The sequence below is a fragment of the Polypterus senegalus genome, chromosome 11 (genome assembly GCF_016835505.1).
Source record: "Polypterus senegalus isolate Bchr_013 chromosome 11, ASM1683550v1, whole genome shotgun sequence".
In the NCBI taxonomy this organism is placed as follows: domain Eukaryota; kingdom Metazoa; phylum Chordata; class Cladistia; order Polypteriformes; family Polypteridae; genus Polypterus; species Polypterus senegalus.
The window spans coordinates 54,599,273-54,623,030 of NC_053164.1; the positions used below are offsets into that span (position 1 = coordinate 54,599,273).

A 23,758-nucleotide genomic window follows, 5' to 3' on the forward strand; every position below is an offset into this window, starting at 1 on the left:
TGAAGCAGTGGGCCTCTGCCGTATCCATCAATGCATACAAATGTATATTCAATCAAAAATTATTGTTCTGAACTTATTGATAATATGGAAACTGGTGTGTTGCTTGTTTTAGTTAGTGTTACTCAACATCAAATTATATTTCCACTTTCATAAAAAATACCCAGCATTTAGTTTATGGTACAAACAATGTGTCAAAACCCTTGAAGACCTTCTTGTGCAATAATCTTTTCTTTCGGTTTTTTTCACATTTCTTGCAGAATAGAATCTTTGTTCACTAAGTCATTACACTACCAAAAACCCTAATGGTATTTATAAAGCAACTCACCCAAATGCTCTTTAAAGAAAAGCTGAAAAAAGTTCACCGTAGCAATCATGTTCAATAAATGGTGAGTGCTCTTCCGTATGTATGTGAATAAACCATTTAAACATTTATTAGATTTTGTATGAAAAATATTTAGGTTCATTGAAAATAAAATAATAATAATAATCAACTAAGCCCCCACCTCCACCTACCCTGTATCGCCAATCACAGTGTGACATAGCCCTTTTTTAATTGCAGCTTTATTCTATGAATCAAATTTATACTGATGAATCAAATATAGTGTTATAACAAAGTGACCACTTACAGATCCAGGTAGAACAAGTTCTGGAACCATTCCTCAATGGTCCTGATCATTTTGTGCACTTCAGTGAAATGCTTGATCAGAATTTATAAATCCAGTAAGTGTTCCTACACTGTCAGTTATCTTTCATGAGATAAACATATGAGGGTATAGTCAAGCAGCAAGCAAACAAAGTAGATCAAGACTGCACTTTAATAAAAGGTACTGGAGTGTTTAGTATGGACACACCAGAGAAATAAGTGTCAGAACTTTTCACAGATTTAGGGCACACTATGGCGAGTATATCATCATATATACAGTGAAGAAAATAAGTATTGAACGTGTCAATGTTTTTCTCAGTAAATATTTTCCTAATGGGGCTATTGACATGAAATTTTCACCAGATGTCGGTAACAACCCAAGTAATCCACACATACAAAGTCAAAACAAATACAGGTCAATTCCGTTACATCGAAGTGCCAGGGACCTAAAAAATATTTCATTGTAATGAAAATTTCGTAGTAATGAGATTCTGTATTTGTCTCTATAGTGCTTTCTTTAACTTGTGTCCAGGCATTTGTAATCATTTCAGTAGCTTCTTTCATGTTAATTTTCATCTCCTCCTGTCTACAAGTTATGCTGTGGAGAATTTTTCTCAGCATTTCCTTTGTGATAATACATTTTCCGGGTTTGAATGATGCCCAAATTCAATGGCTGAAACACTGCTGTGTAATTGGGTGGAAGGAATGCAACTTGAACATTATCTAAATGTAGAAGCATGCTGTGAGCAACACGGTTATCGGTCAGAAGCAGAATCTTCCTTTTTATTCTTCATATTGTGAGGTTTCTGAACTCTTTTTTTGGGAGCGCCGCAGAAGCAAATCTGCACTGATCGTGGTCACAGTATCGACGATGGGTGATGCAAGGGACATTATAAATGCAGGGAACAATATTACTTGGCCACTAACCTGGCCACGGCCCAGCCTAACTGCTGTGTCTGTGTATAGGCGAGTGGTAGATCCCGCTACAATAAATAAACGTGCTGTTCCTGTTTCAAGTTGAATAAAGCTGGTTTTGCTTAAGTACTAAGACTCCACCTCATGTTTTGGGGTGCAAGACAGTGACTCGCGCATCACAATATCCTTGTCAAGTTGTCCCAGCCAGTTTCCCAAAATATATTGAGTCATCCAAGCTCGCTGGTTTGCTTTATACTCTCAGAAAAGGAATGTAACATGCTTAACACACCAAGGACTGGCCGACTTACCAATGATGAGAGGAATAATTGCTATTTCGACGTTTTCAAATGCAGCAGTTAACATACAAGTGCTGGTCATAAAATTAGAATATCATGACAAAGGTGATTTATTTCAGTAATTCCATTAAAAAAGTGAAACTTGTATATTAGATTCATTCATTACACACAGACTGATGTATTTCAAATGTTTATTTCTTTTAATTTTGATGATTATAACTGACAACTAATGGAAGTCCCAAATTCAGTATCTCGGAAAATTAGAATATTGTGAAAAGGTTCAATATTGAAGACACCTGGTGCCACACTCTAATCTGCTAATTAACTCAAAACACCTGCAAAAGCCTTTAAATGGTCTCTCAGTTTAGTTCTGTAGGCTACACAATTATGGGGAAGACTACTGACTTGACATTTGTCCAAAAGACGACCATTGACACCTTGCACATGGAGGGCAAGACACAAAAGGCCATTGCTAAAGAGTCTGGCTGCTCACAGAGCTCTGTGTCCAAGCACATTAATAGAGAGGCGAAGGGAAGGACAAGATGTGGTAGAAAAAAGTGTACAAACAATAGGGATAACCGCACCCTGGAGAGGATTGTGAAACAAAACCCATTCAAAACTGTGGGGGAGAGTCACAAAGAGTGGACTGCAGCTGGAGTCAGTGCTTCAAGAACCTCCACACACAGACATATATATGCAAGATGTGTTTCAGCTGTCGCATTCCTTGTGTCAAGCCACTCTTGAACAAGAGACAGCGTCAGAAGCGTCTCACCTGGGCTAAAGACAAAAAGGACTGGACTGCTGCTGAGTGGTCCAAAGTTATGTTCTCTGATGAATTTTGCATTTCCTTTGGAAATCAAGGTCCCAGAGTCCGGAGGAAGAGAGGAGAGGCACAGAATCCACGTTGCTTGAGGTCCAGTGTAACGTTTCCATAGTCAGTGTTGGTCCATTGTGTTTTCTGAGGTCCAAGGTTAACGCAGCCATCTACCAGGAAGTTTTAGAGCACTTCATGCTTCCTGCTGCTGACGAACTTTATGGAGATGTAGATTTCATTCTCCAACAGGACCTGGCACCTGCACACAGTGCCAAAGCTACCAGTACCTGGTTTAAGGACCATGGTATCCCTGTTCTTGATTGGCCAAGAAACTCTGACCTTAACCCCATAGAAAATCTATGGGGTATTGTGAAGAGGAAGATGCAATACGCCAGACCCAACAATTCAGAAGAGCTGAAGGCCACTATCAGAGCAACATGGGCTCTCATAACACCTGAGCAGTGCCACAGACTGATCGACTCCATGCCATGCCGCCTTGCTGCAGTAATCCAGGCCAAAGGAGCACCAACTAAATATGCTGTACATGCTCATACTTTTCATGTTCATACCTTTCAGTTGGCCAACATTTCTAAAAATCCTTTTTTTTTGCATTGGTCTTAATTGATATTCTAATTTTCTGAAATACTGAATTTGGGACTTTCATTAGTTGTCAGTTATAATCATCAAAATTAAAATTAAAAAACATTTGAAATACATCAGTCTGTGTGTAATGAATGAATCTAATATGCAAGTTTCACTTTTTGACTGGAATTACTGAAATAAATCAACTTTGTCATGATATTCTAATTTTATGACCAGCACCTGTATGTTTGCGCTGAGACCCAAGGTTTGCAACCCAGAGATTTTTCTTCAGGTTTTTGCTCAGCCTTTCAAAAAAAAAAAGTTTACAATGTCGATGGCGAAGTTCCAAATTCACTGTCAATGTCTTTTTTTCTTTTTACTGGAATCTAAACCTGCAATGTGAACTGTTGTAGTTTTTTTGTGTCTGCCTTTCTATAGGATGGTGTCAATGAGTTAAATTCCAATGGATGTTTTTCAAATGTTGATGAACAATAAGCAAAAGGTATCACTTAAAACCACAGAAAACAAACGCAGCAAAAAATTGAAACAAGGAAAGTTCGAAGAAAGAGACAAATTTACTATGTTTCTGTTCGGGGATCGTTGTGCATAACAGAGCTGAGACCACAGTGCTAACTGCTTTGTAGATGATTAATTCTCTTGACTGTTCTGTGGATAATTCATTCAGGCATTTCAAGGTCTTTTGGGCATGTCATTGAAATGAAAGTACCTGCTGAATGTATTTCATATTAACATTTTTATAGACTCTGTCTTATGGGGAAACTGTCTGGACCGTAAAATACTTTGTTGTAAAGATATTCATTGTAATGGAATTTGACCTGTAAGTCCATAAATTATGTGTAAATAAAGTGGAACATCACAGTAAATAAGTATTGAACATGCTTACTGAAACATATTTAATACTTAGAAATGCCTTTGTTGGTAATGATAGCTTCAAGACACCTCCTGCATGGAGAAACTAGTCACATGCATTGCTCAAGTGTGATTTTGGCTCATTCTTCCACATAAACCGTCTTCAGATCTTGAAGGTTCCAGGGGCCTCTTCTGTGAACTTTGATCTTTAGTTCTTTCCATAGATTTTTCAATTGGATTCAAGTTGAGTGATTAACTGGGCATTTCTAGCAGCTTTATTTTCTTTCTCTGAAACCACTTAAGTTTTTCCTTGGTTGTGTGTTTGAGATCATTGTCTTGCTGAAATGTCCACCCTCGTTACATATTCAGCATCCTGGTAGATGGTGGCAGATTCATATTAAGAATGTCCCAGTATATTTCTTCATTCATCCTTCCTTCAAGTATAAGAAGTCTGCCAATACCATATGCTGAAAACAGTCCCACACCATGATGTTCCCACCTCCAAACTTCACTATTGGTATGATGTTTTTGGGGTGATGTGCAGTGCCATTTCTTCTCCAAACATGGTGTGTGCAATGGCATCCAAAGAGTTCATCTGACCAGACTATATTCTCCCAGTATTTCATTGGCTTGTCCATATGTTGACAGCAAACTTTAAATGTGCTTCAACATGCTTTTATTTGAGCAGTGGAGTCTTATGCAGTGAGTGTGTACAGATGACATGGCAGTTGAGTCCATTACTTATTTTTTTCTTTGAATCAACTGTACCTGCTAATTCCAGGTCTTTCCGAAGCTCTCAGCAAGCGGTCCTTGGCTGTTGGACAACTCTTCTGATTATTCCTTTGTCTCCTGTCATAAATCTTGCAAGGAGCACCTGGTCGTTGCCAGTTTATGGTGGAATGTTCTTTCCACTTCCAGATGATGTCCCCAGTGGTGCTCACTGGAACATTCAGAAGTTTAGCAATGCATCTGTAACCAATGCCAATGTTTTGCAAGCTCTTTACTTTTACCCATCACAAGATGCTTTTTGTTTGACACCTTGGTAATGAGAAACTTTTCTTATAGGTCATCAATTAGGACTTAACCAGCTGATATTAATTTACACTGATAGTGTGCAGGATTGCTTTGAAAATACTGACCGATTTCGTCTGGTTTCTTGGCTTTCCATGCCTTTTTGCACCTCCTTTTCTTCATGTGTTTAATACTTTTTCCTTGTGTCGTTCCTTTTTTATTACACGTAACGTAAGTTATGGACTTGTACAAAGAAATCAAAACAAATATGTGGATTACTTATGTTGTTACCGACATCTGGTGAAAATTTCATGTCAGTGGTCCCATTAGAAATGTATTTACTGTCGTAAACGTTGATGCTTTCAATACTTGTGATAAACGTTGATGCATTCAATACTTTTCCCGCTGTTACAATTGTCAGTGTCTGTCAGCACTTGTTGCTTTAACTTATATATGCATTAATGGTGTTACTTGATGCTGGTTGCATTTTCTGCTCTACAGGCACACATTATTGTTATGATAGTTGCTCAATTAAAGATCACAAAATGTTCCAAAACTTAATAACCAAAAAATACAACACAGTCTGGCTGTATACATGTAATGGCAGACCACTAGACCACCATCAGCTGAAGGACCCAGGTATTGTGCCTCAGTATACAGGGTGAAAATTATGCTAATATTTGAATGGCGGAAACAATTTATTCACAAAACATATGTGCAAGATAATTTACAGGAATGTCTCAACCTGTTCTCCATCATGTTCAATACATGTACCATATGTGGAACATAAATTGTCCACAAAAATTGTATATAAGTATATACATAGTAGTACCATTAGTACTAACATAATTTTCAATCAGTCTATATTCAACAAGGAATATTCTTTAATTTAATTTTTGGTTTTCATGTACATTCCATAAGTTTTAGAAAGGTTTGTACTACAAGCCTAAGGAAATTCAAGGAGGCAGGCAGAGGAAAGTACAGCTAAGGACATTAGGCTTCCCAAGGTACCGACAGATGATTTGTCATCATTAAGTAAAAGTGGCTGCTGTTGAACTTAACTGCCATTCGCTGTGCATCTTGGTCTGTGCATCTTGGTATTCATTACAGTATATATTGAACACCATACTTTTTGTATACTGCACTGTGGAGCACTTTGAGACTTTGCGGGATCCCTTCAAAGTTGCTGGATATCATTGCAAGCCTGTTCTCTTAAGTGCTGTGCAGAGTGGAGACAGATCCTGTGCGTTTTTCCCAGTTTATCCTGCGGTTCGTCAGGGGTGTGTTCTTGCTTCAGCGACTGTGAGGCTTTTGTTGGTGAAGAAAAATTCACTGATATTGACTTTGCTGACAATGCTGTGATCTTCATGTAGTCAATGGAGGCTCTGATCGTGGTTCTTGAGAGACTGAGTGAGAAGTCTGAGTATCTGGGCTTGCAAGTGTCCAGGAAAAAAACCAAGATCCAGGCCTTTAATGACCTCTTTGGCACAGCCATCATTGGTACGTCTGTCTGCGGAGAGAGTGTAGACCTTGTCGAGAGGTTTACTTACCTTGGCAGCAACATTAATGTCTCTGGTGAAAATTCCTATGATGTCATTGAACAGATGTGTGTTTACATTCCCAATATCTATGCAAAAAGTCTTTAGAGTCTTGGTGCTTCCTGTCTTACTTCCTGTAATTGCAAGGCAAGGATGATATCTAGTGACCTGAAACGAAGTCTGGGCTGCTTTGGAACTGTATCTCTTCGGACAATTGTTGGGTACTGCTGGTTTGACTTTGCTCATGGAGTACTGAATGAGGCACATTACCTGCATTGTGAGAGACCACCAGTTATGGCATTATGGCCATGTGATGTTATTCCCTGAGGGTGATCCAGCTCACAATATCTTGATTGTTGAGGGCCCAAGCAGCTGGACCAGGCCAAGGGGATGCCTACGTAACACCTGACTGCAGCAGGTGGATTTCTGGAGGGTGGACTAGGCCGCGTGTCTGCATGAGGGGTTGCCAACCACGATCCCGAGCTGTTTTGTCGTGTGTTGGGTGTGGCAACACTGACCTGACCGACTTGTACTTTTTAGTTATTAGCTAGTTAAACATACATGCAGTGTTTCTGCTATGGTGCAAATCTAAAAGTAAAGTTGTAAACTCGTTAATTTGTTATGCTTTATTCATGAAATGTAATTGGTCTTTAATTTTTTTATCAGCTTCCGTATCTGACTTCACCCATGGACAAATCTAATTTTAAATTAAACACTTGCACTTTGCACTTTCTACTACTGAACTTTCTGAAATCAACCAAGAGCTAGAGCCTATCTGTGACAGGTGCCAATAGTTTTTGGCTTTGCTGTCAGCTTGGATACATATGCACTCATGCTGTTGAAAACATTTCTCAAAAGACCTTTAACCACTTACTGTCCTTCTACTGAGTACAACATGCACCCTGAAAAAGTATTCCATAGCATTGCTTGCTTATCAGCTAATCTTGCAAACCAGGAAGAACTCTCCACCCCCAGCTACTTCACAATGGTTAAAGGATTTGTTATACAGTACTATGAATGTCTTTCATTACCTCTTCCCTCTTAAATGCCAATGTCATTTGTGAATACCATTGACCTGGGAAATGTGTGTGTGTGTGTGTGTTCAAGCAAATTTCACTTCATTCTTGAGGTTGCTAACCCAGTAATTTTCCAGCCTCTTCATGTAAAACAAGTCTTCACAATTAAAGCTAGAATGTTGTATCTTAAAAAGGCTATATAATGCAATGTTGTTTTGTTAACAAAATGGAGAAATGTATAATTTACAGTGTACAATTGAGTACATGTATTGACAAAAAGTTTTTAATGTAATGGTCAATTAACCAAAACACACTTTTCTAGGTATTTATTTTTATAATTTGCACTTCCCTTTCTTAATCTAAAATAGTTGTGCATTTTCTTTTAGCAGTTCAAATAAACACAAGTAAGGGAAATGTTTAAATAAGAGAAAACCAATAAAAGTTAACCTTTTATATCAATATGATGTAGTCCGTAGCAAATTATTTTTGTATGTAGTTTTTTTTTTAATATACTGACATTTTACAGATTAGCTTTAGCTGTTTTTACACTGACATTCTATCTTCATATATTGAAGCTTCTTTGAGCAAAATTTATTTATTTACATTGAAAACTGTGTTTTTTCTTTTTTATACTTTGATTTTTTTTTTCTTGTTTTAAATCAAAATGGTTTATCTCATATACATTGTTACCACTACATTTTGTCTCCACTGTAGATGTTGATGGAAAAGTTATTCACCTTGTTGAAAGAGCACCCCCACAGACACAGGCCGGTACAGGAAGTAGTGGAGCATCTAGTTCAGGACCAACTACTACCCATGGTCCTACTGCACCTCCCCATGACCGGAATGCCAATAGTTATGTCATGGTTGGCACCTTCAACTTGCCAGTCAACCTCATGGATCCACAGCAGATTCAGGTAACTGATAATGTTCCAAAGAAAAAAAAAAATAGTATAATGAAGGATTTTGCAGTTATTGACCAAGAACCTTGTAATTTCAAGTTTACTCATTTTTATAATCGGTAAATTAACTAGTTCGTGTAATAGAGAATAGCCTTTTGTGGCAGTGGCATATTTTTTTTTTTTTAGTAAGTTCTTGAAATAACATAATTTTAAAAATGTAAAGAACTCCTACAGAAACACTGAAAGTATTAGTGGATTTGTATTGATTATTAGACAATATATCACAGCAACATCAACCTCGACTGACATTCATTCCAGTAGGTTCTTGTCTCATTTGTATGACATACCATGCACACATCTACAATCACTCATTGTAGTAACAATCAGAAGTTTATATAGTTTTAAAATACAGTAGGAGTATGTTTTGCTTAATTTTTAATTTAATCTTTATTTTTTGTTTTTTTCCCCCCCACCATGCAGCAGTCAGTGCAACAGGTAATGGCTGGGTTAGGAGAGGCGGGCAGAAATGCTCGTGTCAGCACCAACACTGGAGTGAGTAACGTTTTCTAGTTTAATATTGTAATGACTATCTTTCTGTCCAAGTAGTAACTAGAAGAACTTTGTGATCTATCCAATTTATTGCAATAAGACAATTTCCTGCATTTCATCTCCTCTTTTCTTACCCATAAATGTATATAGTTTTCTGTAGTATTACGTTGACCTGAATAAACTAGAAAAGTGTTATTTGGAATTAATAGAGATGGTTTGTGTTTTTTAAACATAGTAGTTGCCCCATTAAACACAGAGAGACCTTGATGTAGGATAGTGGCAGTGTTTCTTCTTGCTTTGCTCACTTTTGCCACAATGTTCGATTGCAACTGCAACCTTTTTAGTATGGTTTTCCCAGGTCCTGTTTTATTACCATTAGACGGCTGGTTGTGTTTCAGTTAATCACTTTGATGCAACATATACGTTATGTCATTGATGATTAGTACTTGTTAATCATATTTGCTTAATCAAGAACTAGGCTATATGCTTACAAAGATCTCCAAGTTTTATTTGGAAAGTGTTCTGCAGCTATTTATTTTCTTTATGGACATTCATATATCATATTGTACTACTTCACTATTTACGAGAAGAATGTTTGGGACTCAGTAGAAAACAACATATTTCATTATTTCTATTTTCTATTCACCATTTGAGAAGACATATATACTAATCATCAAAGACAAATTGTTGTCTACTATCTGATGTACCTAAGACTTTTTGAGCAGTACTATAGCTATAGAAATATAAATAATACAGTATGTACACAGAGAGATAAAAAAAAATGTGTGGATAGGGAAATAGTTGGTGTATAAGATATTTTCCTCCATACTACCACAATTTGCTATGATACAATGAAAATTTGCAATATATTTAAACTACATTACTTTTTAGAGGTAACAGAATTAAGTTATTGGTCATGGTCACTTTTAATATAAAAGAAAATAAATACATTTAGCGTTTCCTCTTTCAGTTTGGTTTTGCTTAGTCCATGGATTTAATATTTGTTCGTCCTTTTGTAGGACTTCTGGAATTATTACAGGGTACTTTTGGGAGCAAGGGTGTACAGCAGTTCTTGCAGTAATTTCTGTATGGGAGTAATAGAGACTCGGTTACTGATTGAGCTTCATTTTTTTTTTTTTTAAGTCATCCTGGTGTAGCTGTGGCTTTTAGTTTCAGGCCATTGTCTTTTTGTATTATCAATTATTGTTTTAGCAAAAGAACTTTTGTAGAATGTTGACCGTTTTGCTCCATATGCTATGTTTTTTTTTTTTTTTTTGTTCCATACCTAGTGCTTGCCATTGAAACCACATTACAAATACTATTAAGGTCTTTTCTTTAATTCTTTCTGAGACTCATCCATATTTGGTCTAAATGCAAGGTGTAATTTAATAAGATATCTTTTTCCAAATCTGGCCCTGTCTTTGTACTTTATAGCTGAAATTTGTGGAGTACATAAATAATTATTATCTGACTTAAACTTGCTTCCATCATAGCTATTATGCAATGCAAATCATAAGTTTTTTTTTGATATAGTGGCTGCTTTTGTAAGCAATTCGAGTAGTTTCCAGATTGAGCAGTGATGCTTGGTATTCTCAGTACCATTGAACTCATCCCTCACTTGTCTCCTCCTGAAAAACTTTTCATCTTAAGTTCTGTTCATATTGCTTTGCAGTAAATAACAGGTGGAAATCAAACACATACAGGTGTATTTGACCCAATGAACAGAGGTTTGGAATGAATATTTTTCTAAAATTAATTTCTCTGCTTTGTATTTTAGTTTACTTTTTTTAAACAATAAAACTGATGATGTATCAAAATGTAAATTATTTTTTGTTAACCATAAAATTGTTGTAAGCATTGACCTAGGGGTTAAAAGGACTGCATAATAAATGAATATAGCACTGTGACATCTGTCAATAGCAATATAGTGTCACAAAAACTAAATATGTCTATTTAATATATCCACAATGTCAACATGTGAATCTGTAAGCATACAAATATCTGAATGTAAGACTTTGGGTTTATTTTTGCTATTTACTGCTTGCAGTTGTATAATTAGCTTGGAGGAGATATTTTTTATTTTACTAGTTTCTAGGGCAAATTAAGCTACTTTACAAGTAGAAGACTTTCCCTTTATTATGATGTGATTGGAATATACCCTTCATTTTTAAGTGCAATAACATCCTTAATTGTCGTGTGAATCATTTTTGATCTGATAGCTGGCATTAAAAGTTTGAATAATATTCTTTAGATTTTTAAAGAATATTTTTTTTTAGATTGCTCAGTGCTTTATTGAAAAATATTCAGCATACTTTATTATATTTTATTATACAGTGTAAGTCTTATTTCTTAAAATGCTCAGACCTGTGATCAGATCTATAGTGAAGATTACCTGATCTTCATAATAAATATCAGTAAAAAGACAAAACAAATGAAAAATAAAATAAGAACCTGTCTACCCCATTTGCCCTCCAAATGGTGATCTGTTTATCACAGTGGATCTTAATTGGCAGTTTTTCTCTACACGTGTGTAAACCAGCTTTCCACCCACACTATCCAGTGTATGGAGTGAGTTAAATGGTTAAGGGCTTCCTTTATTGTTTCACTCTGTATGCTTCATTTTAGTTAATATGATGTGCGTGAAAGTATTTGCAGTTGGCACTGTATTTGTAATCCGATAACAGCCTTTTATTAACATATTCATTCTTATATTGCAAGTCACATTTCATACTTCACAATTCAAGAAGTTTTTGTTTGTGATAGATTTCTTTATTAATCAACCAATGATATTTTTTATCTATCTGTGTCTAAGAATATATAAACAGTTTCATGTATCTATAACTATAATGTCTTGCAAATAACTGAAAGGCTGTGGTCTTTTTTATAAATTGTTTTTTGTTTTTCAGTTTACAAAAGTTTTAATCTTATTTTTTCATCATCTAATGTGTGTGTTGCCCAGGTATTCAAACCATTTAGGGTATTATGTATTGGTATTACACAGACATTGTTTTCTGTCTGCACTTGTCTTTTACATTTTTTTTTATTAAAATACTTTGTAACTTTCTTCCACTTACTAATAATGATCAGGCATACTACCACTTTTTGCTGTTCTTTTCTAAAATGATCGCGGTTGTTTTGTTCAAATTAGCAATTTCTGCTGCTATACTATCATACATAGGACATAAATTGTTTTCTCCGCCTTTTTGTCATAGTTTGTTATTGCAGAGAAACAGTACTTTTTGAGTTTACCTGCAAAATCTTAATACATTTGTTTGTGACTCATCTGCATGTATGAATGAATTAGAGAGTACAAACTAGGGGAGTACCAATGATCATTTAACCAAGTACTATAGTGATTGTGGATTGTTAAAATCTGATTTAAAAGGAAATTATTCAAAACCATAAAATGTTCCTTAATCTTAGTATCCCCCAAAAACAAGACTAATTGGTGAGTTCAAAATGCAAGTTCATTAAGTTTCTGTTGAATAGGGGATGATTACAGCATCTACCACCATAAATAAACAGTTGAAATATAGTTCCAAGGAACATCTTTCATGTTTAAAATTTTCATCATTTTTAAATTTACATGAAGACATTTGATTATTACAATGGGGAGGAAAAACTTATTTGAGGCTTTTGCTTTCATGAACTGTTATGTTCCAGCGGCACATACCTACAAAATAACATTTACTTTAGTAGTAATTTTTTTAATCAATATGACAGATTAGAAAATATGGATATTGCGTTTTCTAACTCTCTCTCTCTCTCTCTCTCTCTCTCTAATGAAATATACAGTAGATTTCAAAAATTCTATTTAACAAAATTAATAATAAAATGCAAAGCAACTGAATGCTCAGTATTGTGTAATTTCAGTGCTATACATGTTTGTATTATATAGTAACTAGTACTAAGTAGTTTAAGGTTCATTTGTTTGTTTACCTGGTGAAATTTTATGAAAAAAATTTTAAAATGTAGACCCCTTTTTTCATAACACTTCTTAGTATGTGAAAGTGAAATGTTGAGGGATAACATTTCTCTCTTTCCCCCTTTAAGAGCAATGGATCCTCTGTGGATGTGCATATAGACATGGAGCAAACAGTTCAGGTGGGTGTCTCCTAGCCCATTGAAAAAAGTGCAATTTATAATATAAAACACTTCATTGGTAGTGCTTAAACTGCACCTTTTATTGTTCTGCTCTCAATATGTAGTGGATAAATGAATGTGCAGAATACTCTGGAATTACACTGGCTTTCCATATTTTTATTGAATGTGACTGGAAGTTTTTAGAAATATAATGCACATTGACTGTAGTTATTATGTTAATTTGGATGATTTTCTACCTCTAGCCTTTAAATAGTTAATTACCAGAAATGCTGAAATAGTCTTATTCCTTTTACAGTTAGAACCGTTTTAAAGACCAGTAGAATGTAAAATACATTTAGGTACATATTACAGACATGAAGAAAAAATTTAAAATAAACTATCATACTTATAGTATGTATGTAATTACAATTTTGTAAGTTAGAACAATTCCCTGTGTTCTTTTGGCCATGTTTTGTATTTTCACAATGTTTTGTCTGCAGAACAGAGAAGAGAATTATGTGTAAGAATTAAAGTTCTTAAACTGGCATTACTAATATATTTTTTATATTGACACCTTCCTTGTAATTGCCAATGGAATTTGTTGACAAGAGTTTACATGTAATGTTTAGTATAACATTGTACATATGCCTTAATTATTTGGTTGTTACCTGGATAACTAAAATGTAACTAGGCATTATTACAGTATACCTACTGTGTAACTCATTCTACAGTATGTGTATGTACACAATCAGAAATAACCTAATGTGTACACTGAAGAAATGGCCAATTGCACGGTCATTACCCAGGTAGTTACCGTGTAATTAATGTGCATGTATAATATAATGACAGACACTTTATGTTAAATGTTGCCAGTTTGTTTGTTTTTCTCCCCATGGTAGAGTATTTGTGCCATTTTTTTTTAATTGTCCATAGAACTTCTATTTATACTTCGTGTTTTTGCTTTGGACACATGTTAAACAATATTACTTGTTAACTTGTGTTTGCATATACTTCTGCATATTTTCATTCTTGCCAGCTTTTTAATGAGTAGCCAATTGATTGGATGGTTGGTATCTCTGACAGTTTTCTTTGCTCTGGTCCGGCATTGCTTAGTATAGATGTCCTGGAAGACAGAGTGTGCACACCCAGTGATACATTCAATTGATTGTACTACTCTCTGGAAAAGTTTGTAGTTCAGCTACATGCTGTTTCCGAAGCAGGCAGTAGTACTTCCTGTCAGTATAATTTCGATGGTGGATTTATAGAAATTCCTTAGAATGTGTAAGGGCAGCCTAAAATCCCTCAGGTGTCTGAGATGGTAAAGATGTCATGTTGTCTTCACCAAAGTGTCAGTATGCTTGGATCAGATCAGGTCCTCTGTGAAGTGGGCACCATGGTATCTGAAACTGTCCACCCTCTTCACTTGAATGCTCTTAGTTCCGAGATGATGGTAGTGCCTCAGCTGTTTTCCTCCAAAGTCCACAATCAGTTTCTTGCTAGCATCAGGAGAAGACTAGTCCTGTGGCACCCTGCATAATTGGTGAGGGATGTTGAAGTATGGCCACCCACTTGAATAACCTGGGGTCTGCTTATTTTGAATTTAAAAACTCTGATACATAGTAGAGTGTTCAAATGCGGGTCCCCAAGCTTGGTGATTAAATACTGAACTATAGTCTATAAATAACATTCACATATAATTCCTTCTCCCACTGCCCAAGTGGGCCAGTACTGTATGTAGATTTACCGGAGCCACGTGCAAATTAGCAATTGCAAATTTGATTACTCTCTTGAAATTCTTCATTGCTATAGGCATTAGTTGAACATGAAAGTAATCATTCAGGAAGGGTGGATGAGATTTTTAGGTACATATATGTACACAAACCGGATTCCAAAAAAGTTGAGACACTATACAAATCGTGAATAAAAACTGAATGCAATGATGTGGAGGTGCCAACTTCTAATAACATAAATCATGGAACAAAAGTTTAAACTGAGAAAATGTATCATTTTAAGGGAAAAATAAATATGTTGATTCAGAATTTCATGGTGTCAACAAATCCCAAAAAAGTTGGGACAAGGCCATTTTCACCACTGTGTGGCATCTCCCCTTCTTCTTACAACACTCAACAGACGTCTGGTGACCGAGGAGACCATTTTCTCAAGTTTAGAAATAGGAATGCTCTCCCATTCTTGTCTAATACAGGCCTCTAACTGTTCAATCATCTTGGGCCTTCTTTGTCGCACCTTCCTCTTTATGATGATCACCAAATGTTCTCTATAGGTGAAAGATCTGGACTGCAGACTGGCCATTTCAGTACCCGGATCCTTCTCCTACGCAGCCATGATGTTGTGATTGATGCAGAATGTGGTCTGGCATTATCTTGTTGAAAAATGCAGGGTCTTCCCTGAAAGAGATGACGTCTGGATGGGAGCATATGTTGTTCTAGAACCTGAATATATTTTTCTGCATTGATGGTGCCTTTCCAGACATGCAAGCTGCCCATGCCACACACACTCATGCAACCCCATACCATCAGAGATGCAGGCTTCTGAACTGAGCGTTGATAGCAACTTGGGTTGTCCTTGTCCTCTTTGGTCCGGATGACATGGCGTCCCAGATTTCCAAAAAGAACTTCGAATCGTGACTCGTCTGACCACAGAACAGTCTTCCATTTTGCCACACTCCATTTTAAATGATCCCTGGCCCAGTGACAACGCCTGAGCTTGTGGATCTTGCTTAGAAATGGCTTCTTCTTTGCACTGTAGAGTTTCAGCTGGCAATGGCGGATGACACAGTGGATTGTGTTCACTGACAATGGTTTCTGGAAGTATTCCTGAGCCCATTCTGTGATTTCCTTTACAGTAGCATTCCTGTTTGTGGTGCAGTGTTGTTTAAGGGCCCGGAGATCACGGGCATCCAGTATGGTTTTACGGCCTTGACTCTTACGCACAGAGATTGTTCCAGATTCTCTGAATCTTCGGATGATGTTATGCACAGTTGATGATGATAGATGCAAAGTCTTTGCAATTTTTGCTGGGTAACACCTTTCTGATATTGCTCCACTATCTTTCTGCGCAACATTGTGGGAATTGGTGATCCTCTACCCATCTTGGCTTCTGAGAGACACTGCCACTCTGAGAAGCTCTTTTTATACCCAATCATGTTGCCAATTGACCTAATTAGTGTTTATTGGTCTTCCAGCTCTTCGTTATGCTCAAATTTACTTTTTCCAGCCTCTTATTGCTACTTGTCCCAACTTTTTTGGGATTTGTTGACACCGTGAAATTTTGAATCATCATATTTGTCCTTTAAAATGATACATTTACTCAGATCAAACGTTTGATCTGTCATCTACGTTTTATTACAAATAAAATATTGACATTTGCCATCTCCACATCATTGCATTCAGTTTTTATTCACAATTTGTTTAGTGTCCCAACATTTTTGGAATCCGGTTTGTATAAACACTATTGGTACTGGCAAGAAAGTCAGTACTGCACTAATGTGTGGCTACAGAATTTGAAACCATATAAAAATGGCTCACAGTGTTGGTCATACATCATTGCATCAACACATATTGTATCGGAACAGAAAATCGGCAGAGGTCATGTCTGAAAATCCTTTACATTTGAGTCAGGAGAATTTTAGCACACGAGTACAGGGATTGTACACTTTTTTTTTTTTTTTTTCTTTTTCTTTTTAAAATAAAGCAAATTGCTCACAGATTCACGTTATACTTTTATCCCATTATGGAATTAATTCAGAAACGGAGTTTAGCGTGCTTTGAGAGCAAAGTAACATTACCAGTCACGTGAGGTGTAATCATTTAACTTATATCCCCATAATGACATTTAACATTTTTCAAAGTTCTCCTTAGACTGTATGAGGCAATTTTGTAATTGTCAATGTTTCCAGACAAAAGCCCTGCCTGTGTGTGTGTATGTGCTCGCAAGCCACTTTGCGGCTCTGCCACTTGCATATGAGTAAGCAGATGTACAATTTAAACAGATTATTTTCATGGGAACTGTTTCATATGCATAATAGAACTAACTATTGTACATGAAAGCAACTAATTAACCATAGTAAAAAGTAATAAATTCAAAGAAAATTGTTTAATGTTGCGTTAGAGGTATTCGTTGAGCTATACATTTTTGTTCTGTTTGGCTTTGAAATTAACATGCAAATACTTTTTAAATTTACCTTTACTGTAAAATTAAAAACAATATTTGGAATTAACTTCTTCAATATCGCTTTGAATTTTGATTTTGTGTTTGGACATGCATCGTGGTAACTGTCCATAAATGAATATAGTTTCTTTCTCTCTGATAAATAAACCGACTTTTTTTTAATGTTTGTCCCTGTGATTTAATTGTCATAGCAAAAGCTATTCTAATGGGAAACTGTAAAGATTTTAATACGAATGACATTTTAAGATCTCCTTTGGTGTCTAATGATATCTGCGGAATATTTACTACATTACCTTTCTTGTTGCCTCTTAAAATTTTACATGTTAGAATTGTTCGACCAATTTACTATACAACTAATCTTATTCCATTGCATAGCCCCTCACTTATACATAAATTACGCAATAATATTATGATGCATCCTTCTTTCAACAGTAATTCAGCCGCTGCAAGAATGAATGGTGTTAATGCATACAGATATTCTACAGGATATTGAAAGTTAACGTTTTGATCTTCCGCACTCTCACCACCACTATTTCAGCATAGTCTATTGATATGCATTTAATCAATTTGCCCTGTAACCGATCAACAATGTTCGCGTTAATTTGTTTGACTTCGTTTCTTGCTGCTAGGATTGCCTGTGTATTCATTTCTTCTGTTGATAACCCTTCGGAATAAAATTCTTCAATAAGATTTGGACACGAGAAGTCTTCTTTTCTTTTATTGGGACATTTTGAATTTTAAAGTAGCCAGATGGCGAAATCAACTGAATTTTGATCTGCTTGCACATTCTTTTGTAATTTGACTTATTGGAACAAGATTGTAATGGCCCACTGTTTAGGCATGCATTGTAAATATGCCATCTGCCTCCTTTCTTGACCACTGGTAGAACTTGATGAAAGTCACCTCCCAGTATAAAGGTTTTACCCACAACTGGTTGATCAGAGTAAAAAATGTCCCTGAAATGTTTTGCCAATTACTTTTAATACTGTTTGTGGGATCGTTGACACTTTGTTCCAAATAAGTATTTTGGTCTTTTGCATTTCTTGTTTTATCTTCTTTTTCCATTTCAATGTAACATTTTTATCCATGATGTTTAAAGGTAGGTTAATAGTTTTGTGAACTGTTTTACCGTATCAGGGCTCTAGAGTGCGACCTAATTTCTCAATGGTGCGACTAAAAAAAATCAAAGGTCGCACCGGTGCAACCAGCTGTTCGAGGGGGAAAAAAAACGAAACTCCGTGACTCTTAAAGTCTCCCTGTTGTTCAACAACAGACACACATTAGGCCCATATCGTGGTCTAAACCAATCAGAGATAGTGAAGGGCGGATCCCCCCGATTGGCCGTGGTCCAGATATTCCTGTACGTGTGTGTACGTTTGAAAATGCATGTGATGCAGTCAGACAGAGAGAGGTGAGTAGCCCATCAGGTAAACAGTGGATGTAGCTGCGAATTATGAGAGAGGATGAAAAGAACGATTGACAGCTTTTTAGTTAAGAATGTTAAGTTAGGGCCTGATCCGTCCGAAAATCATAACCAATGCTCTGACACGGAGCCATCAACCTCCCAAGTTATAGCAAGCCCTGGTCTGGAGACGGCATTAGATAACGAGCCACATACGATCGAGTCCGAGCCCACTGAAATGAAAAGGGGTAAAGTGTATACATTTCAAAAAGAGTGGCTTGACCAGTTTCCCTGGCTAAGATACAGTAAAGCCGATAATATAATGCATTGTATTTACTGTAAAGAGTGTGGGGAAGACCATGGCCGGCAGTAGTGCATTTGTGACTGGTTCTAATACATTTAGAATTGAAACGCTGAAAAAGCACAATGCATCTATAAAACCCATTACATGCCGCGATAAATGCACTGCTCAAGTGTCCCCTCTCCCCGCTGCCTTTCAGCGGCAGGCAGCAGCAAACAGATCATCAGACGAGGTCGAGATGATAATTAAGTTTAACGTTGCCTACAATATTGCAAAAGAAGAACTTCCCTTCACTAAATTCAAGTCCGAAATAATTCTTATGAAGAAAAATGGCTTGAACGTAAACCCAACGTACAGCAATGATGTCGCGTGCGCCCAATTTATAGGAGTCATCGCAGATACATTGAAAAAAAAGACGTCTCCAGTCAAATTGCGAACAGTGCGTACATGGCATTCCTGATCGACGGAGACACAGATATCGCCACAAAGGAATGCGTCATTGTGTACGGTCGTATCTTGCGGAGAGGAAGACCGGTGAATATACTTATTGGACACATTGAGGTCGAGCATGCTCATGCCCAAGTCTGGAAGATTTTGATGCTAGAGAGAGTGTGGCCAGCTGGTTTAGTCAAGGCCAAAGATCAAGAAGGTCAAACTACAGGAGTTGGCCATCCGAGGGGCATATGACTGCAATGGAGGATAGTCCATAAGACATTGAGCCATGAGATGTTCAGTTTGAAGCCCTTATAACACTTAATTTCAGATTTTCTTTTTAGTTAATCTTATCTTATATTTTTCAGTAAGTTACTTTTCTTGTAGAATTGTGCTTGCCTTCAAATAAAGAACTTTATATTGACCAGATTGTTAGTTAATCATTTACAAGTCAATATTGCCTATATGGACAGCAATTTAAAAAAAACAAAAAACAAAAAAAAAAACAAATAAAGTGAACGTGTAAAACTGTGGTGTTAAATGTGATGCGGTTGAAAATTTGGGTGCACCTAACTTTTGTGCTGGTGCACCTAAGAAAAAAAGTTAGGCGCACCAGTGCATCCAGTGCAAAAAGTTAGTCTAGAGCCCTGCGTATGGAAGAACTGCTGCTATACCTGTCCACTCTATCGATGCAATGTGTTTGCAATAATGCTGAACACTTATACAAAAATGTTTTGCCTGTGCCGCCAAGCCCATCTATGACGAATTTCACAGAGAATATTTTTTTTGAATTGTTTTGAAAATTTACCTTTCCCAGTATCATTTTCCATGGCCTTCCGCAGTTAAATCTTTGTCTGCTGTTATCTCTTTCTTTACCTCAGTTTCGTCTTTCTTCTGGAAGTCCAAATTACTGCATCGTTAAATCTTTTGCTTCTAACAATTCTTTGATGTTTATTAGGCTTTTCAGATAATGGCCCTTTGAACGCTTCCCATTTTAAAGTGTCAACTTCAACCATCATAATTAAGTACACGAAGAAGTGTCTTAATTTGTCAGGCATCATTACAGAAGCAGCATCAGACATCATTTAGAAAATATAGTTGTCCAATTTACATAATCCAGCTGCTCATTCTGCTTCTTGAAAAGTACCATACGTAGTTCCATCTATGAAAATGGTTATGAGGAGGGCAGGACTTGAAAAAAATCTCTTGGCAATAGTCTCATCTCAAGATTATCTTTTATAGTGTGTGTGTATATGTATATGTATATATTATATATATATATATATATATATTTATATATTGTGTATATATATATATTTATATATTTTATATATATATTAATTTTATATATATATATATATATATATATATATATATATATATAGGTGGAATCCCGTTGTAAAGAAATTAATGGGAGCATAAAAATATTTTATTATAACAAAATTTCATTATAACGAATATGGGGAAGTATAGTATAGTGGTGACCGGGTCATCAACAATTCACTGTCTCTAATGGCAGTGGCGCAAGGACATCTCCATGGGTGCTCTGCTCCATCTCATACACAGTAAACCAAGAGCAAAGCAATTGGCTGTCCTCTGCATGATCAGGCCTACCTCGCAACGTGCTTGTCACACAATGTTCAGAACATTTAACACCGTTTTTTCACCTGCTCTTCCTCACAATCTCCTGGTCTGCCACACCGGTGACTCCACGCCGCTGGTGGTGTTCTAATCTGACAGCGGGAGCTAAAGCAGGACAATTGCCCCCATGACACAGCTTCTATCTCATGTGTTTTGAGGCAGCCTCTTGCCCATTTCCCAAGACATGACATTAAGTAGTTTTTGCATTGCATTATCATGTTCAATGGTCATTTTTTGTTGGAAAAAACATTTGTTAAAAAGAACTCTGTTTATCATGATGCTGTATGAACGTTTGTCTGAGCCCACAAAAAGTATTTGTTACGGGTCCATGGATTTCATCCTGATACCTAATGGCAGTCAAGGTGCCATTATCTAGCCTGTAAAGTTCTGTGCGTCTTTCAATGGATTGCCCCCGCAGACCATCACTGACCCACCAAAAAAAAAAAAAAACGGTCATGTTGAACATTGTTACAGGCAGCATAACATTCTCCACGGCTTCTCCAGACTCTTTCACATCTGTCACATGTGCTCAGGGTGAACTTGCTGTCATCTGTGAAAAGTACAGGGTGCCAGTGGTGGGCCTGCCAATTCTGGCATTCTATGGCAAATGCCAATTGAGCTTCATGGTGCCGGGCAGTGAGCACAAGGCCCACTAGAGGACGTCGGGGCCCTCGGGTCACTCTCATGAAGTCTGTTTCTGATTGTTTGGTCAGAGACATTCACACCAGTGGCCTGCTGGAGATCATTTTGTAGGGCTCTGGCAGTGCTCTTCCTGTTCCTCCTTGCCCAAAGGAGCGGATATCGGTCCTGCTGATGGCATAAGGACCTTCTACAGCCCTGTCCCACTCTCCTAGAGTAACTACCTGTCTCCAGGAATATCCTCCATGCCCTTGAGACTGTGCCGGGAGACACAGCAAACCGTCTGGCACGTATTGATGTGCCATCCTAGACAAATTGGACTACCTGTGCATCCTCTGTAGAATCCAGGTTTCACCTCATGCTACCAGTAGTGACACTGACCATAGCGAAATGCAAAACTGGTGACAAACCAGTCAGAAAAGATGAGGAGGAAAAAAATGTCAGTGGCCTCCACCTGTTAAACCATTCCTGTTTTGTGGGTCATCTCAATGTTGAAACACTCTTAGATGAGAACAGGCCATTCAGCCCAAGAAAGTTCGCCAGTCCTTTCCACTTATTTCTTCCAAATAAAATCAAGTCTTGTTTTGAAAGTCCCTAGAGTCTTACTGTCTACCACACTACTTGGTAGCTTATTCCAAGTGTCTTTCGTTCTTTTTGTAAAGAAAAACTTCCTAATGTTTGTGTGAAATTTACCCTTAAGTTTCCAACTGTGTCCATGTGTTCTTGATGAACTCATTTTAAAATAACAGCTCGATCCAATGTACTAATTCCCTTCATAATTTTAAACACTTCAATCATGTCACCTCTTAATCTTCTTTTGCTTAAACTGTATAGGCTCATCTCTTTTATTCTTTCCTTACAGTTCAATCCCTGTAGCCCTGGAATCACCATAGTCGCTCTTCTCTGGACTTTTTCTAGCTCTGCTATGTCCTTGTTGTAACCTGGAGACCAAAACTGCACACAGTAGTCCAGATGAGGTCTCACCAGTGCATTATAAAGGTTGAGAATAGCCTCCTTGGACTTGTACTCCACTTATCGTGCTATATAACCTAACATTTTGTTTACCCTCTTAATGGCTTCTGAACACTGTCGGGAAGTTGATAGCTTAGAGTCCACTATGACTCCTAAATCCTTCTCATAAGGTGTACTCTCGACCATTGTGAGGTGTACAACCGCCCTAGCACTGACCCCTGTGCAACACCACTCTTAACAGCGGCCAATTCTGATAAGGTTCCTCGCACCATCTGCTTCCTGTGTCTGAGCCAATTCTACACCCATCTAAACACATCACCCTGAACTCCCACTTTTAGTTTGATGCTCAACCTCTTATGTGGCACCTTATCAAATGCTTTCTGTAAGTCGAGATAAATAATTTTATATGCTCCACTTTGATCGTATCCTTTTGTTGCCTCCTCATAGAATGTTAGTAAAACATGACACACCCCCCTTCTGAACCCATGCTCACTGTTCAGAATAACTCCTTGCCAGATGGTGCTCAATCTTATCCTTAATAATTCCTTCCATTAATTTGCCTGTGATACATGTTAAGTTTACTGGCCTATAGTTGCATGGAACTGCCCTGTCATACTTATAATGGGATGATATGTGCCATTTTCCAGTCCTTTGGAATCTCTCCAGTGCACAATGACTTCCTACAAATGTGTCAAGGGTTTATATATGTACTCACTAGCCTCCTTAAGAATTCAAGGGTAAATATTATCTGGTCCAGGTGATTTGTTTGATTTCATCTTATTTAATATGAGCAGTACTTCTTCCTCTACAATTTCCAAATCCCTCAGTACCTCTTTAATAATCATCTTTATCTCTGGGAGGTTATCCACTTGCTCACTTGTGAACACCTCAGAAAAATGTAAGTTTAGGGCACGTGCTATTTCATTGTCTTTTGCCCCTCTAGTGCACCTGTTTTTAATTTCAT

The 23,758-nt window shown here is 37.0% G+C and overlaps 1 protein-coding gene across 4 annotated transcripts in view; it reads left to right on the forward strand.

The window, feature by feature from the left end:
• Window positions 1-23,758, forward strand: part of LOC120539003 (large proline-rich protein BAG6-like) — a 152,521-nt gene that overhangs the window by 51,998 nt on the left and 76,765 nt on the right. For 3 of the 4 annotated variants that reach the window (XM_039768671.1, XM_039768670.1, XM_039768672.1), the window contains exons 4-6: window positions 8,400-8,602; window positions 9,068-9,139; window positions 13,190-13,240. In XM_039768671.1, coding sequence (XP_039624605.1) covers window positions 8,400-8,602; window positions 9,068-9,139; window positions 13,190-13,240 — 326 coding nt within the window. The remainder of the gene's footprint in view (window positions 1-8,399; window positions 8,603-9,067; window positions 9,140-13,189; window positions 13,241-23,758) is intronic. The other variant, XM_039768673.1, reaches the window with a different exon arrangement.